Raw genomic sequence first — 25,176 nt, 5'->3', positions numbered from 1 at the left:
ATAACAAGGAAAACAAATTAAAGTCGATTTTATTTTTTAATCACCTGCATTCAGTTCTATTTTTGCTGTGCTCTATTAATATTTTAAAGGAACTAAGCAATCAAAACCAAATCTGGAAGAATTAGCATCCAACATGAGGTGATTTTAGGTCATCAGGGCAATTTCATTGCTGCTAATTATATCTCCAAATAAACAACACTTCTGTTTCAGTTTCCTGACCAAATTTTATGGGATGTATCATAAGGAAGAAATATTTTCAAAGGCAAAAATACAAGTGAATGTGTAAATAGGTGGAGAGGAGGAAAAGCACATTTTAACTCCAACAGCCATGAATTCCAGGTGCCTCCTTCTATGATTTCCCCCCCTTCAAAACATACAGGAAAACACATAAAATGAGAATATTCAACACAAATTTCCAAATGTGTAACACATGAACTATTTTCTAACACTCAGAAGAAGTTTGAAAATAAGCAAAGACATGGTATCACAGAGAATAATATGTAAAAAGAGAGATCCTAAAAATGACTAAAAAAGAGGATAAGAATATTAACAGACACTGGATTTCAAACTGCCAATATGAATTTAAGAGTCACATCTCCTTTACATTATGCAACATTTTTTTTCTCATTCACTTTGGTCTGTAAATGTATTTACAAGAGACCTCTATATTTTTATGAAGAAACATTGAAAACTTACAGCATTTCCTTTCTAAGAAACTAAATTTAGACAATGTAGGAGGTATAGGGAGAGACGGTCATTATAACACGGACAATTTAAGGGGGAAAGAATTTAAAGTGTCTTAAAGCAAATAAATACCAAACTTGTTTAAACACTGAAGTAATACAGACTACTGATAATTATAATACAATTATGTGTTTTCATTTTCTATAAATAGATACCTACCTATGTCAATATGTGAGATAGCAACTGTTAAATATTTAGTTCTGCAACTAAGACTTTTATTTATACCATGTAAGTTAACACAGCTCAGTAACTAAGATCAATTTTCAAAACATAACCAAGCAAATAAATAATATCTGTTACTATCTGGTTTTTGCATAGCAATTTGGCCATTTCCTATTCTGGACTTCAGTTCCTTAGCCAAAATCTCATATATCACTGCCTTCTATTGACACCTGCTGGAGACTACTGGAATTGCATATTTCTCATTTCATTATCTGGGCAGTTGTTAATTCTGCATCTGAGGAAAGAAATGTGGAAGATAACATTCCAACTGCAAATAACACAAGTTTTAATTTTCTAAAAGCAAAAGTAGCATTCATTCTCAACATTTAAATTTTAATGTTTCCTTTAGGAAATTATGAGTCTCAAGAAATCTATCCAAAGCATACTTCTCATGGGAATAACTTACCCAATGACTTCAGTAGTTGAATTTGTGCATATTTGGGGTATAATTATGAAACTAAGTAACTTTCTCTAGTATCTGAACTTCTACTGTTTCCTGCCTCAGACTAAATACTTGGATCACATGACTCGAGAAAAGTATTTGATTTTGTGAAAGTGTGCATACAAATGGATCAGAAAAATAACCTAGCTAATACAAAAAGAATGTTTATATATTCACACTTGTAGTTAAAGAGGTAAAGTAACGTGCATTAGTGAATGAGCTTTTATTGTTATCAAAACTGCCTGTCCCTGAAATACATAACGTGTTTATACCAGAATAAACTTATTATCTAAAGTCAACCAAAACACAACACATTGAAATAATTAATTTAAGGGTTTTAGTAACTAAATTAATTATTAAGTTACATTACATTTTAATTAACTTAATGCAAATGAACACATTTGGAAGTATTTCTGTAAAGAATGCCACACTACTCATCCGTCCCCTAAAACTTAAAAAAAAAAAAAAAAGTTTCTGGAAAGAAATACGTTTAATTGACCAAACTGCAAAAGGTAAAAATATATGACAAAGTTAATACAATACTACTCCTCCTGCCCCCAATGCACTACTACATAATATGCGGTTTAGGTGCCTGGACATGTCCTATTTTGTAACATCAGAAAATTAATATTGCCCTAGAGACAGTTGTTCCAGTTCCAAATGAGTTTGGGCAGCTAACAGGGCAACAAGATATTCTTGAGAATGGTACTGAGAGCATGATGTGAAGGAAGAATGTGATGCTGCGGTGCTATAATAAATTGCTTTACATTCCTGGTAGAATTCCTTCCTTTTGATCAAACTGCGCGAGTTTTTGACAAAAGTAATGAGGCACTATGAACCTGGTATAAATCAAACAAAACGATGATGAAAAATAGAAGAGCTAACTTTTTTTTTTAATACAGGAGCTCATTCAATGGTTTATGATTAGGATGACGTAGTATTTGAAATTTGCAACTGTCAAACAAGTTGCCTCCTGAAAGTGTACTTAATCCACCTGTTCAGATAAAATTAAGTTCTTCAAGTTTAACTATAGCATATGAAGATTCAAGAGTATAGGGGATATTTTACGATGAGATTCAGTCTAGGAGTTTCTAAAATGTGCTTTATTTTTTTTTAATTGAAAAAAACAATTAGCTCTAAAGGGATAGATAGTTTTTAAGTAATCTACTGAAAGATTATTTTAAACTGTTCTTTTACATTTACTAAAATTTACACAAAATTAATATAACATGCAATATTAAGACCCTACAAAGTATCACGGAGGTAACAGGTCTTAATGAATGTAGTTTTGCCATATTTTCTCCAAACAGTTTATCAGCCCTTCTCAGAAGATAGGTTTTCGTCAAATGCAAAATAAAATATGCACTGAAACAATACTTGTTTTAGATTCCTAAACAAAATTTAATGAAGCAACTCACTTTAACAGCTCTTACAATCCGTCACTAAGAAAAGGAATCTTTCCTTGCTAAGAACGCTGAAAGGTTAGTTTTTAGAGCCTGAGAAACAGTAGAATTGTCAGACACCCGAGATCCTCATTTTCAATCACTCAGTTACCTTACAGAGCTTCTGATACCGAGGAGAAGAAACTGCCATCCTTTGTAAACGATGTAACAAAACCACAACTTTCTGCAGAGATGTTCTCACCACAGCCATCATTTTAAGTTTACCACACTTCTGGAGACACCTCAGAATTTGCATTATAAATGAAGAGCAATGATCATTTCCTCCCGGTCACTGGACAATGATTTGCCAGTTCTCTGAGCATGCTCGTTTCCAGGAATGCATTTGAAAGATACAGGGGTTTAGATGCTAGGCAAAAGGAGGCTGGTATTCCTTCAACTTCTTCTCAATTTAAAAAACACATACAAACGCCACAAAGAAAGCCCCCCAGCAGATGCTCACAGCCGGTACTTGCTCAGCTCGGCATGGCCAGACAATGAGCAAGTTGTTGAGCCAAACGCTGCCTGCTGCTGGAGAGGAGTGCGCTCTGGCTGTGTAGCCAAAAAGGATATTAAGTGAAACATTAAAGCTGCAGATACATAGCAGACATCTCCTGGGAACGGAGATTCAACACATCACCACGGTGCATGCCTTGAAGCTAGTTTATATTAAGAGATGGAGTGGCATTCATTCACTCACTCTGAGAGATGCGTTCACTCCCCGCCTGAATGCAGCTCGGGCCGTGCTCTGTGGGATGACTGAATAGACATTGTTATAAATCTTGAGAAGAGCAGAAACGTACCTGACTCTAATGATAGCAGCCCATACATTAAGTGCTATAAATCACCTCCAGACAGGTCTCAGAACAAGATCATCTAAAACAAAACGAAACAAAAAATGCCTGTGGGGAGGGGGGGTATGTGGCTTTACCTACAGCACCCTAAAAGCAGTGTCGTCCGTGGGCTCTCTGATGCTTGCCTAGGAGAAAAGCCACTAGAAACTGAATTTCTAATGTTAGGTTAGGACTTCTCTAATTAAACAGTAAAGTTAATAAAATTTTTAAAAAGTCTGTAACTGACTGCTAACATTCTAAATTACCACGTTTCCCCTTAGACAGCATCTTCGTGATCTCATTTTATTTGCCATAAAGCTGTTTTAATTTTATGAGTAAGAAATATAAAACATGATTATATGATATAAAGACGCAGGACAGAATTTGGGGGTTTTATATGTATGTGTATATGGGAGATGTGTTTTCCACTGCAGCTTGAATACCATTACAAATATCAATTGGGGTAAAGTAGCCTTAGGAAATGAGCAAAATCACCCAGAATGATTAAATGACTGGGTCAAGGGGCACAGCCAGAAATAGAAGACAGACGTTTCTCATTATCAGTGTCCTGCTCAAACTAATAACCCAGGTAAGGCTGCTATTTCTCTAATGTTGTCACGGTTCTTTAAAAGAAATACAGTGTTGAAAGTATTTGTTTCTCTTCTTTTACTTTGTCTGCTTTCTCAGCCCTTCATGTTATAGCATGATTGAAAGTCCTATATTGGGTCTTACAGAGTTGTTGTGTTTATCAAGCAGTGTTTTTGTGTATTTTTCTGCTTCTGCTTGTGTATTTTTTTCCCTGCAGGTCTATACTGAGAACCTCTACTGCCTCCCTCTGGATAGGCTAACAACATCAAAATATCTCTACAAAGCCAAAATCGGAAGAGGCAGTCAATTAATGACGTAATTAAAAATATTAAGTTATCATACAAATATACAGAACCAGAAAGTAGATTTGTGATTATTTAGGGGTAGGGGGTTAGAGGATTGGTAATGGGGGATTGATAGCTAAGAGGCATGTGATTTCTTTTTGGGATGAGGAAAATGTTCTGTCTGATTGTAGTGATTGTTACATACCTTTCGCACTTAAAAACAACTGACCTGTACACTTTAAATGGATGGATTGTGTGAAACGTGGAATTATAAGTCATAAAGCTGCTATCAAAAAAATATATGAAGTTGTAATTCCTGTCCCTGAACCAGCAGATAAAGTTTGCACAACAGAGGTATACCACCCCCACCCCTCCAAACACAATCCTGGCTATGGAGCTGGGTACCAGGGAAGATCGGCAACAATCTAAATCATCAGAGTCTGCACCTATGGAGTGAGAGGATGAAAATTAGGCTGAAAGAGAACACAGGAGATGAAAATATAATAATCCAAAAACACACCTTGTGCGAGAGCAAAAACAGCTACCTACTTATTGTAAGAACAACCCAGAAAGGCAGCAGGGCAGCAGGATTTTCTCCAGGAAAGAATCAGATTAGCTCTATTAATTGGTTACTGCCAAAATGTAAAGCTTATATTTTGAAATATAATTAAAATGATAATAATATCCTAGAATGTAGACAGGAAAATTCAGAATAAATGCATTTGAACGAACAGATAAACTGATAGGGAAGCCAACAGTAGGCTTTCATTCCAAAGGGGGTGGGGGGGGGAGTTTCTGCACTTTAGCCAAATTCCTTCACCTAAATATAGAAACACAGTGACTGCTGCATACTGGGGCATCTCCTCCTGGATGTTACTCACAAACCTTATTTCAACATAGTCCAAATGAAACGTATCATTCCTTCACACTCCACACCAACTTGCACCCTTGCCCTGACTTGTTCTTTCCTTCTATTCCTCATCTCAGGCTCTAATCCCACCTGGCAATCTTCTCCCTCTCTGCCATACTATCAAGACATTAGGTCTATTCCCCCTGTGATTGCCTCATTTCTGGTCATAATCACCTCTCACCAGATGGCTGCAAGACTATCTTACCAGACCTCATGCACTGCTATTAATCTTGCCCAGTTCAAACCCATTCCTCGCAATGCCATCAGCTAGAGTCCTATAAAACACAAATCCCCTTGCATCACCCTCTTGCTCAACAACACTCTTCAATGACTTCTCCCTGTTGCCACTGGGTTACGATATAAAAAACTCGGCAAGTCGAACAAGACCCTCTGTGACCTGAACCACTCAGAAACTCGGAGCTTCTCTCTCCAAAGGACTGGGTTTTCTCTTGCCAGCTCTGCTGAGGAGTAAAGCCTTACTGCCTTGCAGTCAGGCAATGAAACATAAATACATAAATCCAAATGGTCATCCATCCTTAACAGAAATGGCATGTATCATAGGATACTCCCAGAAATGAATCTTCATCTTCCATTGTGCTTCTAAACTATCGTTTATCAAAATTCACCCAAAATTACCTTAAGATGAATACGGAATAAGTTTCATCTTCATGAAATACTCCTATATCTCTGTATCCAGCTGTCATGAGACATGGAGCAGGTATAAACAGCGAGTGTGACATGTAAGCAGTTCTACATACACCCCTTGTGCACAGGACACACATACGCCAAGGCCCTAATTCCACCTTTTTTAGCACACCCCTAAACCGCCCACCCACCCCCACCACCACGCCACCAGAAAATGCATTTTATAATTTCAGGCAGTTTTGTTTGTACATTTATTTTCTTCAACAAACATCTTTTCCTTCCCAAAAAAGTTTGCATTTTCATTCTCTATTCACTCCCACAAAAGGACGAGTCACCAGCACAAAAAGTCACAGGATAATTTAAGTTCTCTCATCTCAGGAATACTAAGCAAAAGGTACTAAGTCTCTACATGCATCTACTTATAAGGTGCCAAAAATAAAGCCATAGCATTTTTTTAATAAAATAGAGAGGATGTTTTAAAATGAAGATCATTTTGGGGCACCTGGGCTGCTCAGTCAGTTGAGCATCTGACTTCAGCTCAGGTCATGATCTCAGGATTTGTGAGTTCGAGCCCTGCATCAGGCTCTGAGCTGATAGCTCAGAGCCTGGAGCCTGCTTCAGATTCTCTCTCTCTCTCTCTCTCTCTCTCTCTCTCTCTCTGCCCCTCCTCTATTTGTGCTCTTGCTCTCTCTCTCAAAAATAAATAAATACACAGAAGACAATATTTTTAAAAAATAAAATAAAATGCTCCTTTTTAAAAGGAGCAAGGCAGTGAAAAATCATGCAAATTACTATCATGGGAAATACCCTAAACAAAAACAAATACATGTGTTTATCCTTAGACAAACAAAGACACTATAACAGGCTCTTAATAAATGCCCCTCTTTAATACTTCTTAGGAGTCACAACATTAAATTTCAACAACATTAAATTATTTTCGAGAGACATTTACTATACATGCCATAATTTCAGTCAGCAAGCTTTCTTTCTTGATGCTGGTTGCCAGAAGACAAGCAATCTTAGGCTTAGTTATTTTTATTTGGAAAGATTTTAAGCATCTTCATTTACATTTATTTCCTCAGTTTTGAGTATTCGTTAAGTATTGAGAAGAATTTTGGCTATGGTAAAAATATATCCCAAGATAAAATGTGCCAGAAGACATTATCAACCTTTAAAATACGTCTGTTTTGCTGATCTTCATCATCAAGGTTCATGTCAAGCCTCCTTCACTCATTGTCTATACACTGTTGCAGCCTCAAATGCACAGCCTGGTGTCTTTTGAATTTAACACCATTACGTAAAATAAGCATCCGTGAGCATTTATAAGTCTGGCTTCCAGTTGTTTAAATCATAAAAAATAATATATTCTAGCATCTGCCTACAGTTAGAGCCCTCTCTAACCCCCTGAAAAAGAGATGATAGCTAAATATTTTATCAAATAACATGTATAGTGTTTTCCTCAGATTCTAGACGGGGAAGACAAAAGGACATATTTAACCTCGATAGTTGCTCAGTCACCCTCATTACCAAGTCACAAGTGTATTATGCAATGAATAAAAAGTAAGAAGTAATGTAATTAAACATGGATTTTCATTAAATTAATCTTGAGGACTCCACCATTAAAATACCCTAATAGTCTTTACACATGGGAACAAGTTACAAAGAAGTCTATTCCTGAAAGGTCCTTTTAAAAAAATAATTTATAACTTTTTAGTGAAAATAATTTCAAATGTAGAGAAAATTTGTAAGAATAAGAACAATTATGGGGGGCCTGGGTGGCTCAGTCGGTTAAGCGTCCAACTTCGGCTCAGGTCATGATCTCGCGGTCCGTGGGTTTGAGCCCCGCGTCAGGCTCTGTGCTGACAGCTCAGAGCCTGGAGCCTGTTTCAGATTCTGTGTCTCCCTCTTTCTCTGACCCTCCCCTGTTCATGCTTTCTCTCTCTCTCTGTCTCAAAAATAAATAAATGTTAAAAAAAAAAAAAAAAAAAAAGAATGAGAACAATTCCCAGAAAGCTACTGTACCCGTTAACCAGATTCGTATATTGTGAACATTCTGATATTTCAAGGGAAAAGAATTCTAAGAAAAGACTCAAAAAGATCATCACACTGAATTTCATAATGGTGAAGTTAGGGTCCACAGGAAGTGGTCAGTATTTACCTAGAATGTACACGTATGACACTAGGTAGGCAACAATATGGAGTCACATAATGTCTGCCCTTGAGGAGCCAAGTGATCAGCCGGGACAGGACGGACATGCCTCAGATGGCACCGAGTCATGAGTTCACAAGCATATCAGAAATAATAACTGTGAGAATGGCGTGAGACTGACAAGACATAAAGAAATATGCAGATGTGAAACTGGTAGACAAGCAGACTTCTCCATTAAAATAGGTTTTCACACCAAGTCCTAAATGAGAAGGCCTGTGATTGGCCGGATTAGGTCATTCTATACAAAGATGGTAAATTCAAGGGCACTGAAGCAGTTGTACTTGGGGGCAGAGAAAAGATACAGATGTGCTACGTGACATTTCTCATAAACTTTTGTAAAGGAAAGATTTTGTGTTAGCATGTTTCATAGAGGAGAGATAGTTGAACCTCAGACTCCATATACAATCATAGTATCGAGCTAATGACATAAAAGTAATAATGTTCTTAAGCCTAATGTTCGTAGTTGTAAATTAAGCCACAGAGCCTTTGCAGCTTTTATATTAAGTACTTTATAATAAATGGAGAAAGAAACAACTTCATATTAAAAGGAGGTACCCAGTTTCAGATTCTGTGTCTCCCTCTCTCTCTGACCCTCCCCCGTTCATGCTCTGTCTCTCTCTGTCTCAAAAATAAATAAATGTTAAAAAAAAAAAAAAAAGGAGGTGCCCTTATAATTTAGGATTCAATAAGGCTAAGTGTAATAGGGCTTAAAATGACAAAAACAGAACAGCTCTGAGTCTGTTAGTGTAAATAAACAATTATTACTTCCATAAAACGGGGTTTTCCTCTATTATTAAGTAAAAGTATTTTATAGATCTTATTTCCAGAAACCAATTATTCACAGGGGAGCATGGATCTCCTAACAGAATTAGGTAACAACCTCACCTTTTAATGGTAATAAATTTGCATGCAGCTGCATCAAAAGAGCGCAGTAAAAATAAAAACACCGGGTGCAGTGTCCCGTGCACTTGCCTGCATCTGCTGTGCGAGCTCCCTGGCCAAGCCGCTGTCCTGAAGAGCATTCTCCCGCTGAGAGGCATCTGCAAGCACGTTCACTGTGGTCTCTGCTTCTTGTATCCACTTCAGGAAGTTCTCCAGATCCCTACGAGAGGCCTGCACTGTCCTCAGTTCAGCTTCCAAGGCGCTCTGTCTGTCGCCAACGCTGCAAGTAACAACACGACACGCACGTTTCCATGACTTCCGGTGTGACAGTCCGGACCGTGCAACCCCGAAAAACACATTAACAGCCTCCGAGGAACCTTTATTATTTAAGTGCCTAATGTAACTGGGACATTTATTGACCTGTGTATCTTGAATAATTCTGAATGAGAGGAGTGATGTGAATAGTGAGAACAGGGAGAGAGACATATAAACATGAACAAAATAACACCCATATCATAAAATAATCATGACTCCATTTTACAACTCCTAATTGTATATTAAGTTATTCCCTGATATTTTATTTCAATACCTTAGCATAATGCCTAACACTCAAAGGAAGTATCAATAAATATTCATGCAACAAGTGACTAAATGAATTCTAGGAAGCAGTAAAATCTGAAGAAATATGACAAAATGAAAATAATTTTAAGGGCTTACTTTACATATTTTAAAACAACTCAAATCAATACAAATTGGTTCTTTAAACTGATTTAATAATATTACATTTGGGAAACATTGGAAAATCAAGTTTCTATAAACTCTTCATTAAACCAAAGTCAAAACTAATACATAGAACTATCATGGAGTTGCATGATTTAAGACAGATACATTCCTGGGCAACTATGTGGCTCAGTTGGTTAAGCATCCGACTCTTGATTTCATCTCAGGTCATGATCTCACGGTTCATGAGACTTAGCCTTGCATCAGGCTCTGCGCTGACAGCGTGGAGCCTGCTTGGGATTCTCTCTTTCTCCCTCTTTCTCTCTGCCCCTCCCTCACTTGTGATCACTCATGCATTCTCTCTCTCTCTTTCAAAATAAATAAATGTAAACATTTAAGAGGTATACATTCCTGTATATTCAACCTTTAAAACTTTTTATGCCTCAAAGCTCCATAATGAGAAAAAAAAAAAAAAAAAAAAAAAAAATGCTAAAAGTGGATACTAACAATTACACCCTAAGTGTTTAAACCCAAGGGAACTGAAGACATATATCTACACTTGCACACAAATTTTCATATAGCATCATTATTTCTGATAGCCAAATGGTAGAATCAACCCAAATGTCTATCAATAGAGAAATGGATAGATAAAATGTAGTATACATGTAGTATACTCAACCATAGAAAGGAGTGAAATACCGATACACGCTATAACATGTATCAACCTTGAAAGTATGGCAAGTGGAAGAAGCCAGACATAAGAGGCTACATATTGTGTGATTCCATTCATGTTTATATGAAATTTCCAAAAGAGGTAAATCCACACAGAATGAAGAGAGATTAGTTGTTGCCTAGGACTGGAGAAGAAGGCAATGTGGATTGACTGCTAATGGGTATTGTGTTTCTCTTTGGGGTGATAAAATGTTCTGAAATTGAGAGTATTGTTGTGGTTGCACAACATGGTGAATATGCTAAAAATCACTGAGTTGTACACTTTAAAAGAGTTAATTTCATGGTATGTGAACTATATAACAATAAAAAAATCAGTATGTGTAATATAATCTCATTTATATTTATATATATTTTCTACCCCATCCACTCATTTATCCATACATCATGCATCCATCCATCTGTCTTATACACAGGACTGTCTGTATATTTAGATAAAAGGATAAATGCCTGTAATGTTAATATTAAAACAGTTATTTCTAGGTGCTGGGATTTAAGGTGGTTCACTTTCCTGTTTGTACTTTTCTGTAGTCTTGGATTTTACAATGAACATCAATCTTCACACATCAATAAACAAATTCTTAAATGAATGGGTAAAAGATTTAAACAGGCCATCATAGAAGATACACGGATGGTAAATAAGCACATACTCATCATCAGTACTCATCAGAGAAATGTAAATTCAAGCCACAATGAGACATTAGAATGGCTTTAGAAAATTATTATACCAAGTACCGGGGAAAATGTAGAATAACTGCCACACTCATACATTGCAAATGGGAGTGCAAAATGGTACCGCCAGCGAAAAACTTTTAATAAAGTTAACCATGTACTCAAGAACAATCTAGCAATCCTACGCCCAAGTATTTACTCAAAAGAAATGAAAACATATATTCACACAAAATCCACATCCAAATCTTTGAGGCAGCTTTATTCATAATGGCCCCGAACAGGTAATCACCCAAATATCATCAGGTGGTAAATAGATAAACTGTGGTGTATGCATACAATGGAATACTACTCAACAATAAACTGACAGATGCAACAACATGGATGGAATCTCAAATGCATTTTGCTAAGTCAAAAAAGCCAGGCACGAAAGCTTTATGTTCCCATTCATAAGCCATTCTAGAAAGTCATCAACCTCATCTGAGCATTTACCTACTAAACAGTCTCCAGTAGTGTTTGGTTGCCTAGAATAAACCCAAATTGCTTTTCCTGAAACTCAATGTCCTCCACAGTCTGTCACGAATTCACTTTTCTAACTTATTCCCTAGATCTCTCCAAAACTCTCTTCAGATCAACATGGTATGCTCCTATTGTTCTAGGATATTCTTAATACTGTGTCCACCCAAAAACTTCATATCCACATAAAAATGTCCTTCTAACCACCTCCACTTATCAAAATCCTGCCAATTCTTTCAGGGGTAAGGACCACCTTCTTCAGAACATCCCAGCCCAATTAGATTTCCTTGCTTTAAGTTCATAAAAGGTCACTGCTCCTCTTTATCCAGAAAGTAATCACATGGGGGCACCTGGGTAGCTCAGTCGGTTGAGTGTCAGCCTCTTGATTTCAACTCAGGTCATGTCCAGGATTGTGGGACTGAGCTCCATGAACTGTGTGCTGAGTGTGGAGCCTGTTTAAGACATTCTCTCTCCCTCTTTCTCTCTCTCTCTCTCTCTTTTTCTTCCCTCCCCCTCCCACACCCACCCCTCTCCCCTGCTAACGCAGCTCTCTCGGAAAAAAAAAAAAAGCTTTAAAAAACATGGATCCTGGAAAAGCCCTTGGATTGTGATCTTGTTACACACTTAAATTTTACTTTGTATTACATGTATTTGTTTTTTGTCCTCCTGTTTTGTAGACTCACTATGGGCAGAAGGACTCTTGTATATCTCCATATTTCTCAGAGTCCTTGTAACAGTATTATAATAAGTATTTATAGGAAAAGGACAATCAAGATTATAAACCAGGAAAAAATATATATATAAGAAGCAAAAAACAGGGGAGCCAAGAGAGGGAGAAGCAAACAGACCTTCACGCTAATGGTGAGAAGAGATCTCAAAAGAGACAGCCAATGAATTGGGTCAGATGAGGGCTATGTTTTTTTGTTTTAACTAGATGAAGCTAACAAAGGATACATTCGGACAAAACAAGGAAATAACCCAAAAGAGAAAAGAAAAACATGCGCACACACACAAAAAAAGACAAACCCACATTAGATCCATGAAACAGGGATTCCAAACTAGGAGAAAAGCACAGAAAATCCTCAGGATTATGGCCCAGAAAGTATGTCTACAGAAGAAATGTCTCTAAGTAAAAATATTAGAAGTAATAGATTGCTTACTATGATCGACTTTGTGAGAAATTATACTGTCAGGTCATTGACAAATGTGGGAAGAATTAGTAATAGGTACAAAGGAACCTAAGTACATAAAAGCAAGGCAATTATTAATTTCAGATGAAAAAAACAAGAAGCAAAATTATAATAAACTTCAGTGCTTGGCTGTTGATGATGTTTAGACACACATAACAGTGTCAACACAGAATAACTGTTTATCTAAAACTTCAGCATTAAGGGGCCTTTGGGTGGCTCAGTCTGTTAAGCAACTGACTCTTGGTTTTGGCTCAGGTCACAATCTCACAGTTCATGGGTTCAAGCCCCGCATCGGGATCTGCACTGACAGTGCACGGCCTGCTTGGGATTCTCGCTCCCTCTCTCTCTGCATCTTCCCCACTTGGGTGTTCTCTCTTTCTCTTTCTCTTTCTCTTTCTCTCTCTTAAAATAAATAAACATTTAAAAAATTTAAAAAAAATTAAGAATAAAAATAAAAATTCAGCAATGAGATGATATAGCCACTGTGGAAAACAGTATGGTGATTCCTCAACAAATTAAAAATAGAATTAACATATGATCTATCAATTCTGCTTTTGTGGATACACCCAAAAGAATTTAAAGCAGCATCTTGAAAACATTTGCCCCCCATGTTCACAGCAGCATAATTCACAATAAGTAAAATGTGGAAGCAACCCAAGTGTCCATCAACTGATGTATGGATAAGTAAAATGTGATCTATACATACAAGGAAACATTATTAAGCCCTAAAAAGGAAAGAAATTCTGACATATGCTACAACATGGATGAACCTTCAGCACATTATACTAAGCGAAATAAGTTAGTCAAAAAAAACACAGATACTGTATAATTTCACTTACATGAGGTACTTAGAGTAGTCAAATCCAAACAGGGAGTAAAATGGTGGTTGCCAGGAATGGGAGAAAGAAAGAATGGGGAGTTATCGTTTAATGAACACAGAGTTTTCACTCTGCAAGATGAAAAGAGTTATGGGCATGGTCGGTGGTGATGGCTGCACAACGGCATGAATATTTAATACCACTGAACTATAGACTTAAAAATAGTTAAGATGGTAAATTTTATGTTATGCATATTTTACCACAATAAAAATAAAGTGAAAAAAAATTCAATGATGAGGAAGGGAAGAGAACAGTGGCATGAGAAAGCTATGCCCTATGTATTTACCAGAATAGGATATCAATACACAATATCTAATATTGATGTATTGGAAGATAATGGTATACTCATTTTATTTAGAATATGCAAATGTATAAATGACATAAGGAGAAGCCAAAAGAAGATAAAGTAGTTGCTCCCGGTGGGGGGGGAGGAACCATGGTGAACAGTGAGAGAACCACTATATTTTGTAATACACCTTTAAGTACTTCTAATTTTTTAAAACATATGTATATATTTCTTTACTTTTTATTTAAAAAAAATTTTTTTAATGTTCATTTATTTTTGAGAGACAGAGACAGTGTAAGCAGGGGAGGGGCAGAGAGAGAGGGAGACACAGAATCCGAAGCAGGCTCCAGGCTCTGAGCCGTCAGCACAGAGCCTGATGCGGGCCTTGAACCCACGAGCTGTGAGATCACGACCCGAGCCAAAGTCAGACGCTCAACTGAGTGAGCCATCCAGGCGCCCCTATTTCGTTACTTTTTAAATTTTAGAAGTTACCCACTAGAATTTGGGTGGTTGGCAGTACTGGTGTTGTTTAATCTTCCACCCAGTTTTTAAAACATCAACAGAAAAACTATTACGAATAACCAAATAAAGGCAGTACCAAAAAGGTACTAAAAAGCAAAAAATTACAGGAGTACACACATGCAATTAGTTGACCATGAGTAGGCACCTCTTAACACTCACGTAAAATTGATGACTATAAAATTTGATGAAGTCAAATGTTTTAATTTTACAGATCATTATCATTTATTTTGAAGAATATTCACATGTACGTAATAGGTTATGTGGCAAACAGCTAATGTAAAAACAGATTATAGATTAGCTCTATTAAACCTTAAGAATGCCCAGCCTAGAAAAAAGGATGCAAATGTCTGAGAATCCAATGGGTTTATTTATTTACCTTTAAACATGAACCAATCACTAATCCTCGGTCCAGAGCTTTAGTGTTTACTTTCTTTACTTTAAATATCCTTCATCCCCACCCCCATTCCTGCTCACCTTCCCCTCCCCCCAGAACTTGGTGCAGACACCTGCAATGAAGTGCAGGCACTTTGTCCCACACAATCACATGATGTCCTTTACCCTGGCTGTTAGTGTGCCCTTTCTGCTATGACAGATCTCCACAAACTCAACGGCTTCGAGCCACCTGAGTTTATTACCTCACAGTTCTGTCAGGTAGTTTCTGAAATAGAGCTCCCCAGACTTAAATCAAGTTGTCAGCAAAGCCACATTCCTTGGTGAAGGCCCTAGAGATAGTCCTGTTTCCTTGTCATTTCCAGCTTCTGGCTGGAGATCACCCATATTCCTTGGCTCCTGACCCCTTCCTCCATCTTTACTTTCATGAAGACGCATGTCATAGAACGGGGTCCACTCAGATGATCCAAGATAATCTCCCTACCTGGGAAGACATTCTGCCACCTTATCACATCTCCAATCATGACCAAAAGTGACTATTTTGTTGTCTGTGAGAAGCTTCTGGATCATCAGCGCACCTGGTACCCCCAAGGCCTACACACAGTAGCAATTCCAGTATGCACTGAATGCATTAACAAAAACAGAAATAACGTCTCCCATCCTGTAATAATTCATGGACAAAATGAGGTATATATACATAAATGTATCAATAAAGTAAAAAAAATAAAGTAAAAGAAATATAAAAATAAACACTCAACAAATAACATTTTCCCTAATCTTGTATATGCATTTAGTGAAACACTGGGAAATTAATTTGCTTACAGCATGCAAATGTGCAATTTAATAATAAATGTCCCAGAGAATTTTTTCAAGCTCACATATATCTGGGTGTCAGATTTTTTTTTTTATCATGAATGTAATCAATTATTTAAAATAATGAACATACTGGGAACTAAACTCTATAGCAGTCCAAATTGTCTTCATATTATTATAATAAATATACATTTTAAAACTTGTAATCATAGTGTGCATTAACTTATAGTCTGATTTTTAAATATAATTTCACATGCAATTTAAAATAGAATATAACTCAAAGGTAACATATCACCCATTTTGTTCTTCTTTTAAAGTGAGATCCAGTGGTAAGTATGGCATACCGGACACTACAAGAAATTTTATCCATTTTTAAGGAATTACACATGATTTATCATACTATCATAAGGCCAAAATAATTGCTCAAATGAAAGTCTCAGGAATATGTATGCACACTTCATCACACAAGTTAATAAATTACCTTTAATGCCATTTGTTCACTGCTCTCAGAAAACCAACTAATTCTACCACCTCTGACGTTCACTAACTATATGGCTTCAGATAAATCACTTGATATCTCCAATTTTTTTCTATCCTTTAAAATAATTTGCCTCAACTAGACGAGGAAAGGACCCATTTCAGAGTCTCCAGAGGTCCTTTTATTTTAGTTTTTATTTATTTTGAGAGAGAGGGAGAGAGAGTGCACATGTGCACATGCATGGGGGAGGAACAGAGAGAGGGAGAGAAAGAATCCCAAGCAGGCTATATGCTCAGCACAAAGCCCAATGCAGGGCTCCTTCCTATGACCCTGAAATTGTGACCTGAGCTGAAATCAAGAGTTAGACATTTGGGGCGCCTGGGTGGCTCAGTCGGTTAAGCGGCCGACTTAGGCTCAGGTCATGATCTCGCGGTCCGTGGGTTCGAGCCCCACATCGGGCTCTGTGCCTGACAGCTCAGAGCCTGGAGCCTGTTTCAGATTCTGTGTCTCCCTCTCTCTGACCCTCCCCTGTTCATGCTCTGTCTCCCCCTGTCTCAAAAATAAATAAAACGTTAAAAAAAAATTAAAAAAAAAAAAGAGTTAGACATTTAACTGACTGAGTCACACAGGTGCCCGACCAGGGGTCCTTTTAAAACTACATAATCCATCACAGAGATTATAGAAGAGACTCTTCATTCTCGCCCCCATCCCTAGCTTCAAATCCAGCATCATCACGAATCACTGCATGTAAATGAAATGTAACTGACGAGGATACATGAGTGTTGTGTAGGCAGCAAAAAGGTTGGAAAGAACTCATGTGCAAGTTCTTAAGAGCACATCAGCACTGAACTGGCATTGGTCTACAATTCTCAGTGAAGAGTGTATATCTGGCAGTTCAGGTTTGCTACATCTTAAGAAAAGATCAGAAGAGCCAGAAGAGGTTCTGAGAAGTGTAATGAGAGAATATAGGGGCAGGAGCACTATTATAGGAGAAAAAAAAAAAGGCAGGGGGAATTTCAAGTTTAGGACACTGTGGCTACTAGACAAAGGTAGAGAAAATTTTTTAAAATCTTTAAATTTTTTTTAAATAGTTTTTAGCCTATAAAGAATAAAGGATAACCTGAAAGCCTAAAAGATAACAATATTTGAAGTTTAGAAGGGTAACTTTAGCAGAAACAAGAATTTTAACTTCAAACAGAAGTAACAGACTATAGAATTCTTTGGGACAAGTAATGGTGCAGACTGAACATATAAATAGCTTCTCATAAAAGATTTGAGGAATCCATGGGTAACAGATTTATAATAGTTTATATTTAAGGGAACTGGGATTTTTAAAAGGTAAACTCAGCTTTTGGAAGAGATTTCTGCTACAAAACCAGCTATATTCTACAAAATAGCTATGGTTATTTTGCAGCCTAACAAAACATGGCCACCCATATAACTGACTTTTCAAATGTTACTTTAAAGACGTTAAACAATACTTTGATAAGTTAAGCTACAAGACATATTATTTAATCAAGTGTGCATGTGGTTATAATTGGGTCAAAAGAGTGAATACAACTAAATATGTCTCTTTTTTTTTTGCTTTAATGAAAAGAATACCTTAAGAAACTCACAGATATGTGTTGCTAAGTTTTGCTATACTTAAAAAGTGACCTTTACAGTTACATGAGATTTAAATATATTTATCTCCTTTGAGAGGAAAATAGTGGCATCAGTAGTTTGAGTGGCATGTAGAAAACTTACAATGAAACAATTCTTTAAGCTTTTCAATGGATACTTTCATAAGGTAATTTTGTTCTTTGGTAAATAAAATAACATTTCGCTAAAAAATGTATTAAAGCACACTTTGGGGAAATGCAGTTGATTTAATGAAGAATTAGTCTCTACAGACATACCCCACAATCTATTGTCTTTTGGTGACCAGTCTTTGTTACACAGAGATTGGGTCATCATCAAGCATTGAAATATTCACTCCATGGGATTTAAGGAGACTATTCTAAACTGCTAATGCCATACCAATTGGGAAGCTCAAGAAAGGAGCCCCCACTGGCCCCACCCCCACTCGATGATGCCTGCCATTGACCTTGTACAACCCAAAGGAGTTGCTCTCCCTAGGGCTGCTGCAGCCAGCAAGTAAATAGCTAAGACCACAGAACTATTTCTGTGACAGAATTTATATCACCACATCCTGTTTCCCTTTTAGCTAAATCACTACCAAATATCCAGTCTTCATTACCCAGCCAATATAGGACTTAACTCCAATACTACTCTGCACCTTCCCCAGTCAACCCCAACTCACCCCCAAAACCCTTCTTCTATTATGTCCAGAAATCTCTTCTATGATCAGCAGACCACAGATCAACCCCTTCATCTTAAGGGAAATTGGCTTCCTTAGGAACATCAGTTCCTCTGGAAAATTTTAATGGCGTTTTTTTCTTTCTCCTCACAGATCCTATATGCCCCAGGGTGCGTAATTGGAATAAGGGTCCTCTTCCTTGCTTTCCATTGCCACTTCCAGGAAAATACTGTTTCTCTCATCTTCCAGGCAAAACCTTACTCTTTCAAAGCACAAGGCATTTACCCATTATGTTCATATAATGACCTCCAGGCCCATGGTCACTGCATACTGGTTAAAAGGGTTGCTCCCCACCTCAACAGGTAAGTAGTGTCTGAAATTCAATTTAAGATCTGCCTGCCGAGCCACAGGCTCTAGTGGGGGCTGTACCACCCAGCGAAAGAGACATCTTACCCATGATTATGGACTGAGAGCAATCTCCATCTCACTACCTCACAAACCCCTTCCTCTCCCCTGCAACCCATGTACCATCTGCATTCCTTCTATTTGCCTCTGAGGAGATGAGCAGTGCTAAAGAACACGATAACAGGGCTATCTTCCCTTTACGTTTATTACGACCAACCACAAAGAGGCAGTCATCTCTGCCCAGCAATACTAAAGTTCCCACAGGAAGCTCTCTGCCCTACCCAACCCAGATGCTGACATTACGTGTGGTCCTCTCCAAATCTCTCAGTCCCACCTCCAACCTCACTGATGGCATATTCATGGATCACAAAGAGAGTAGGCTCATTGCACAGAATCTTCCATCTTCCCAGCACATCGTGATTAATGATGTATAAGATGGTCCTTATAGCACAAAAGGATATTGTCTCATTTCCTTTACAGTATTTCAACGTAGATCACTAGGTGTGTGTATGGGTATGCATGTAGGCAAGTATATGTATACATATACATACACATATACGTACATATATACATACACATATACATATACATAGGCACTCTAGGGCTAAACACCATTTCAGACCCGAATCAGACATCCACAGTTCAAAAGTTACTATGAGCACATTTCAACTCACACTATAATCTCAACTTACACTAAAAAAAAAAATTGTGAATTGCCATTAAGAGATGTAAGAGGAAAACAATTTCACAGATGAAAAGAGCAGTGATCAATCCATGTCTGTTAGTTAGACATTACAAACAGGCCTGTTGTTTGCAGAATCCAACATAGTAGGAGCTAGCTGTGTTTCAGAATTAAGAACTTTCTGTACAATAAAAAATTATTATTATGAATGTATCTGTATGACATATTACCCCCAAGTAGGGTCTGAGGCAGCAAACACATTAATATTTCTGCAGCTAGGAACAAGGCTATTTATACTAAGCAGGACAAATAAAGGCTATAATAAACAGCCTCATGTCAATTCAAAGCTTTCTGTTATCAGAGCATATTGCATTTTGGCATTGTAGATAAGGGACTGAGGCCCTATAACTGTGAATGGCCAAATTACTTAGGCCAATTGCAATTCATACAAAACATTTCCTTTGAAAGCTGATATTAAACCTCACACATTATGCCACAATGACAGTATTCCATGAGCAAGTATAATAACCCCTCACCTCCCTCCCCGAATTTGGCTGACAATGACGCATATACAGAGTATGGCTTTGAGATAAGAGGAGAGCCCTTGTATAAACCCTCTCAGCGACCACTGCAGAGGGCACAATGGCCACATACTGGAGAGTGTTACATTATTCATCGGCAGAGGCCCCTGTATCGTTAATCAGATCTGGTTTCTAAACTCAACACAGATAAGAAACATTAAGTGGAATCACAGACAGATCCGAGAGGCGGGTACACAGAGCAGTCACAGCAATAGCTGACATTCCCATAACAAGGAAGAAGAACAAAATTATTCTTAAAGAAGGTAAGACTGACTGCATAGTCAAAAAGGTCTGGATACCAGTCTCAGTTCTGCTTTTAAGAGCTGTGTGATCTCGGGTGTTCCTTAACTTTCCTCTGCTTCAGTCTATTCATCGACATGGCATTGATGAAAACGCAGCCTGTCTCGTATGGCTTGCAGATTAAATAAAATAATGCATGTGAACATATTAGCACAGATCCTGACAATGGGAAGACACCCAATAAAATTTATACACTAAAAATAAAGCAGAAGATCTTACAAAGTACAGTAGCCTGAATAAATTTACTACCAACTCTTCAGAACTCAGAGCATGAAGAGCATTATCATACCTTAGTATAGAAAATTATCATCTTGGCTCTGCCATGTGACTTTGAACATGTCATTTAACTTCTCAGAGCCTGAGGGCATTACACTGGACCACACATTCTCAGTGGAGGTGAAAAGTGGTTCTTTGGTGGGGCAGGGTCAGGGAGGGGAGTGGAAAAATGTACCCTTTTTATGTATAAAGCACAACTGTAAAGTACAGAAAGAGATATACAGTATACCCATGGTATTAAAATTTCATGGGAGTGGGGATCTCACAAGGCTCTCTGAGAGTTGATAATATAAAAACATCGAGAAACACTGGCTTAAATGAACTGTAAGATTGTATATAGCCCTTAAAGTTCTTTAATTCTACCTATCACAATAAGAACGCCAAGGATTTTTTTTAAATGTTTGTTGTAAGTTTATATATTTTGTTTAAGGCAAGGAAAGATTTGTATATTCTAGAAAGGTCTCCAATTAAAACAGTTAAAAATTGTAAGTATCACTGTTTAGAAGGGAAAATTCTAGAAATACATAGAAACTCCAGCTGTCACTCAGGAAAGGATCCTGTGAGCTACATTTTTGTTGTATTTTCCCTGCTTTATAGATAGTAATATACCTAAATCGTGTCTAAATATTAATGTTGATGTATTTCCCTCCAAAATGCAGTAAGAAAATACAATAAGGACAATGACTTGTAACTACCATAAAATTGGAACACTGTGCTTGTCTTAGCTCTGATAAATGAAAGATCACCTTGGAATATAATTCATTTTTAATTGCCTCTTCCATCTAATCTAACTACTGCTGTAGGCTGTCTTAAAATATTTACAAAGTAAAAGCAAAAAAAAAAAAAAAAGAATTGGAGGTGCTAAATAAAGCAGGCTTCACATTCCTAAGTCATCAGTGTTTTTGGTATCGTTTACAACAAAAACAAAGTCATAATTCTTACATATGGATTTTTGGAGACACACAGATAAAGTATACTTAAGGACTATCTTAGTGTTAAAGCTGGGTTTTTAAATTGAGATATAATTGACATATCATATTGCGTTAGTTTTAGGAAAGCACCCTAAGGTATAAAACAGTAATTTGATGCAAGTATATATTGCAAAATGATTAACACAGTAAATTTAATTAACGTCTATCACCACACAGGGTTACACATTTTTTTGTTCTTGTGCTGAGAACTCTTAAAACCTACTTGGTAATATTCGAATATACATAACATTCGAATATACATTCGAATAATATTTGAATATACAATACAGTATGGTTAACTATGGATGCCATGCAGTCCCCAGGACTTATTTATCCTATAGCTGTTTTTAATTCACCCTCTTCCCTACCCTAGTTTTGGGATCCTTACTACATCCAAGTAACCAATTACAACAAAAGACAACAGATGTACTAAAATGCTAGAAAGGGCAGCATTATAGCTATCTTCGGCTTTAACTACTCTGAAGTTTTGTATCTGCTATCTTAGTCTTATTTCCTCCAGAATCCTAGGTATGTGTAGCAACATATATATTCACACTCATATACTGCCTTTTAATTCTTTACTTTGAGTTTCCTAAAAATCTACTTTGAAGACTCCAAAAATGACATTGTAAAAATGCATAAAACACCTCCACGTCAAACTGTTATTAAATGCTTGGCCATACTTTATTACCAATAACTTGTATCATAAGGTGTTCTAATATCATCCATTTTACTCACTGCAAAATAAAATGTGTTTTGATACAAATTAGCTTTCAGGCAGTTGGTTGTATTTGAATATATAAAGATGTGTGTGAGAGCATAATTTTATTAGACACAGGCATTCCCAGTACCATGCAGGAAGTAAACGCTTTTTCCTGATGATCAATGTAAGTATGCTATCTTAAAGAGACTCTAACCACTGCTTACAGTTCCTCAGACCCTAGGTGTTCAACTGACAGGAAAATCTCTCTTATAAACACATATGCTATTTTAGATTCTTCCAAATATACTGGCTTGACAGAGTAATGGAATGAAAATAGATTAGCTGAAGCCCTAAATATACATAGCATGTTTCAGAAGCCTGGTGTTGGATCCGTGTGTTCTCAGCCTCAACTGAGGATGACCTGGCCAAAGAGTACACTATTTTAATTACAATTAGGGGTGATATTACCCTAATGCATCTGTAAATACTGAACTGGTCCTTACCACCAGAGTACTACAGGATGTATTCCAGGTAATGCTGGGAAGCCGAGGAAAATCAGAGCACATAAAATGATCTATGGCAAGGTTTAGCCTCACTCAAGGAGAACCCCACTGCAGAAATTCAAGTAGATAATGTATAAATATACCTTCTGTACTAAGTGTGAAAATAGTAACTCGGCACAGTACAAAAATTTTTTAAAAGTAATAAGATATACTTCTAGTAGTCCCATATTTGGCATGTTTCCATGAGAAAGCCAAAGCAACTCAATTCTCACCTCTACATGCATTTACCTGCCAGGCCCTTAGTGTTACCTTTGTTTGAGGTTGATCCATGATGTTTTTAAGTACTCGGTGGTTTCCTTCACATTCCTGGTGTCATCACTACCATATTCCTCAAGCAGCTTCTGCAGGACATTATCGAATGCCATTACAATACCATCGCCAGGACCCAGTTCTTGAAGCAATATCTAAGGTGTAATTGTAGGGGTAATGATTAGCCTTGGTCTCGGTAACTAGTATTACCTAAACACTCATCCTCCCCGGAGGTTGTGACATGTTTTAGACACAAATATCAAAAGAAAAAAGCAAATTATGAGACAAACTCTTGAACATAAGCTTAATTAAAAGTAATTCTGGAAGGGAAAAGGCAAGTGTCTAGGAAATGATCAAGTACATAGCAGATGATATTACAAGACTCTCTTTTTTTCTTCTCTGAGATATTTTACTTCCTCAAACCATTTATCTTTTCCATTTGTTCTGCTATATACCTGATCCTTATAGCAATGTGAATCATACAGGAATAAACTTACTATAGAGTTCTTCTACATACTGGCAGAAATGAAAAGGGCCAACAACATGGAAGTCTTCTGTGCCCCTGGATCACTCTGTGTGTTGACAAAGTTAACTGCTTGGGTGGATCAAGGAGTCAAGCGAGGTTTACTGAGAGTTGCTTAAATAACTACACGGATGCAGAGTGTGTCCACATGCACTGGGTTTCCACCTCTCAGAACCCCCGGACCTAGATACTCCCCATGAAATCCAAATGACAGAGGAATGTTCCTATAATGCTTTTTATAGCAACTGGCAAAAAAAATCACCCTAAAGTTGAAGCAGAAAAGAGCCACACTATTGTTTAGAAAGGAATATTTTTAATATCTGCTGATTGAAGCATTGGTATCACTTTTTATTTTATTTCAGTCAACTTTGCTGACTATTATACTGGAGTCATTTAATTAAAACAATCTGCAGATATCATAAACACACAAAACCATCCACAAAATCAGGACACCCGGCCACTTGACTTCTAAATTGTAACTGTGGAAAGTCTACAAGCATGAAGAATAAATACATGTTCTCAGGTTTTATATTTTCTCTCCCACATATTCTTTATTATATCTTTATTATATTCTTCACAAATGTACACTGTCATCTTAAGTTACCTGAAGGGCAAAGAAACGTTATACCAAAATATAACCTAACACCTATAACCCCCAACCCAAGAATATTTTCTTTTTTAAAAATGTTTATTTACTTATTTTTGAGAGAGAGAGGGAGTAGGCGTGAGTGGGGGGAGGGGCAGAGAGAGGGAGAGAGAGAATCCCAAGCAGGTTCCAGGCTATCAGTGCAGAGTCTGATGCAGGGCTTGACCTCACAAACAGTGAAATCATGACCTGAACCAAAACCAAGAGGTGGACACTTAACACACTGAGCTACCCAGGTGCCCCAAATATTTTCTATAGAGAGAATACAAAACAGCACTTTAAAAATACCATTAATGTTCGATGTTGTCAACTTTATACTCAAACCAATCACAAAAAGTCACCTATTCTTATGGTACAGATAAAGCAGTTGGTTATAAAGGTACTAAAAGAAACTACACTTGTTACCTGATTTGGTCACTATGGTAGCCTCAAACGAAGATCTCAGAGAATTTCATAAATAAAAATAACCTTCAGGGTAGACATGGAAGGGAGTAAAAGGAGGAGGGTTCCTATCTTTCTAGATGCTGGTTCATGGTTGTGTTCCATTTGCAAAGAACCAGTGAGGGATAAATCTGGCATACAGGCACAT

The 25,176-nt window shown here is 37.2% G+C and overlaps 1 protein-coding gene across 1 annotated transcript in view; it reads right to left on the bottom strand.

The window, feature by feature from the left end:
• UTRN (utrophin) overlaps window positions 1-25,176 on the bottom strand; it is a 514,156-nt gene that overhangs the window by 226,404 nt on the left and 262,576 nt on the right. Inside the window, exons 50-51 of the mRNA XM_042987266.1 lie at window positions 23,419-23,573; window positions 9,289-9,478 (exon numbers count right to left, since the gene is read on the bottom strand). Coding sequence (XP_042843200.1) covers window positions 9,289-9,478; window positions 23,419-23,573 — 345 coding nt within the window. The remainder of the gene's footprint in view (window positions 1-9,288; window positions 9,479-23,418; window positions 23,574-25,176) is intronic.

The sequence above is a fragment of the Panthera tigris genome, chromosome B2 (assembly GCF_018350195.1).
Source record: "Panthera tigris isolate Pti1 chromosome B2, P.tigris_Pti1_mat1.1, whole genome shotgun sequence".
Taxonomy (NCBI): Eukaryota; Metazoa; Chordata; class Mammalia; order Carnivora; family Felidae; genus Panthera; species Panthera tigris.
Note: the sequence above shows the minus strand (reverse complement) of the source record. Positions and strands in the feature narration are given on the sequence as shown.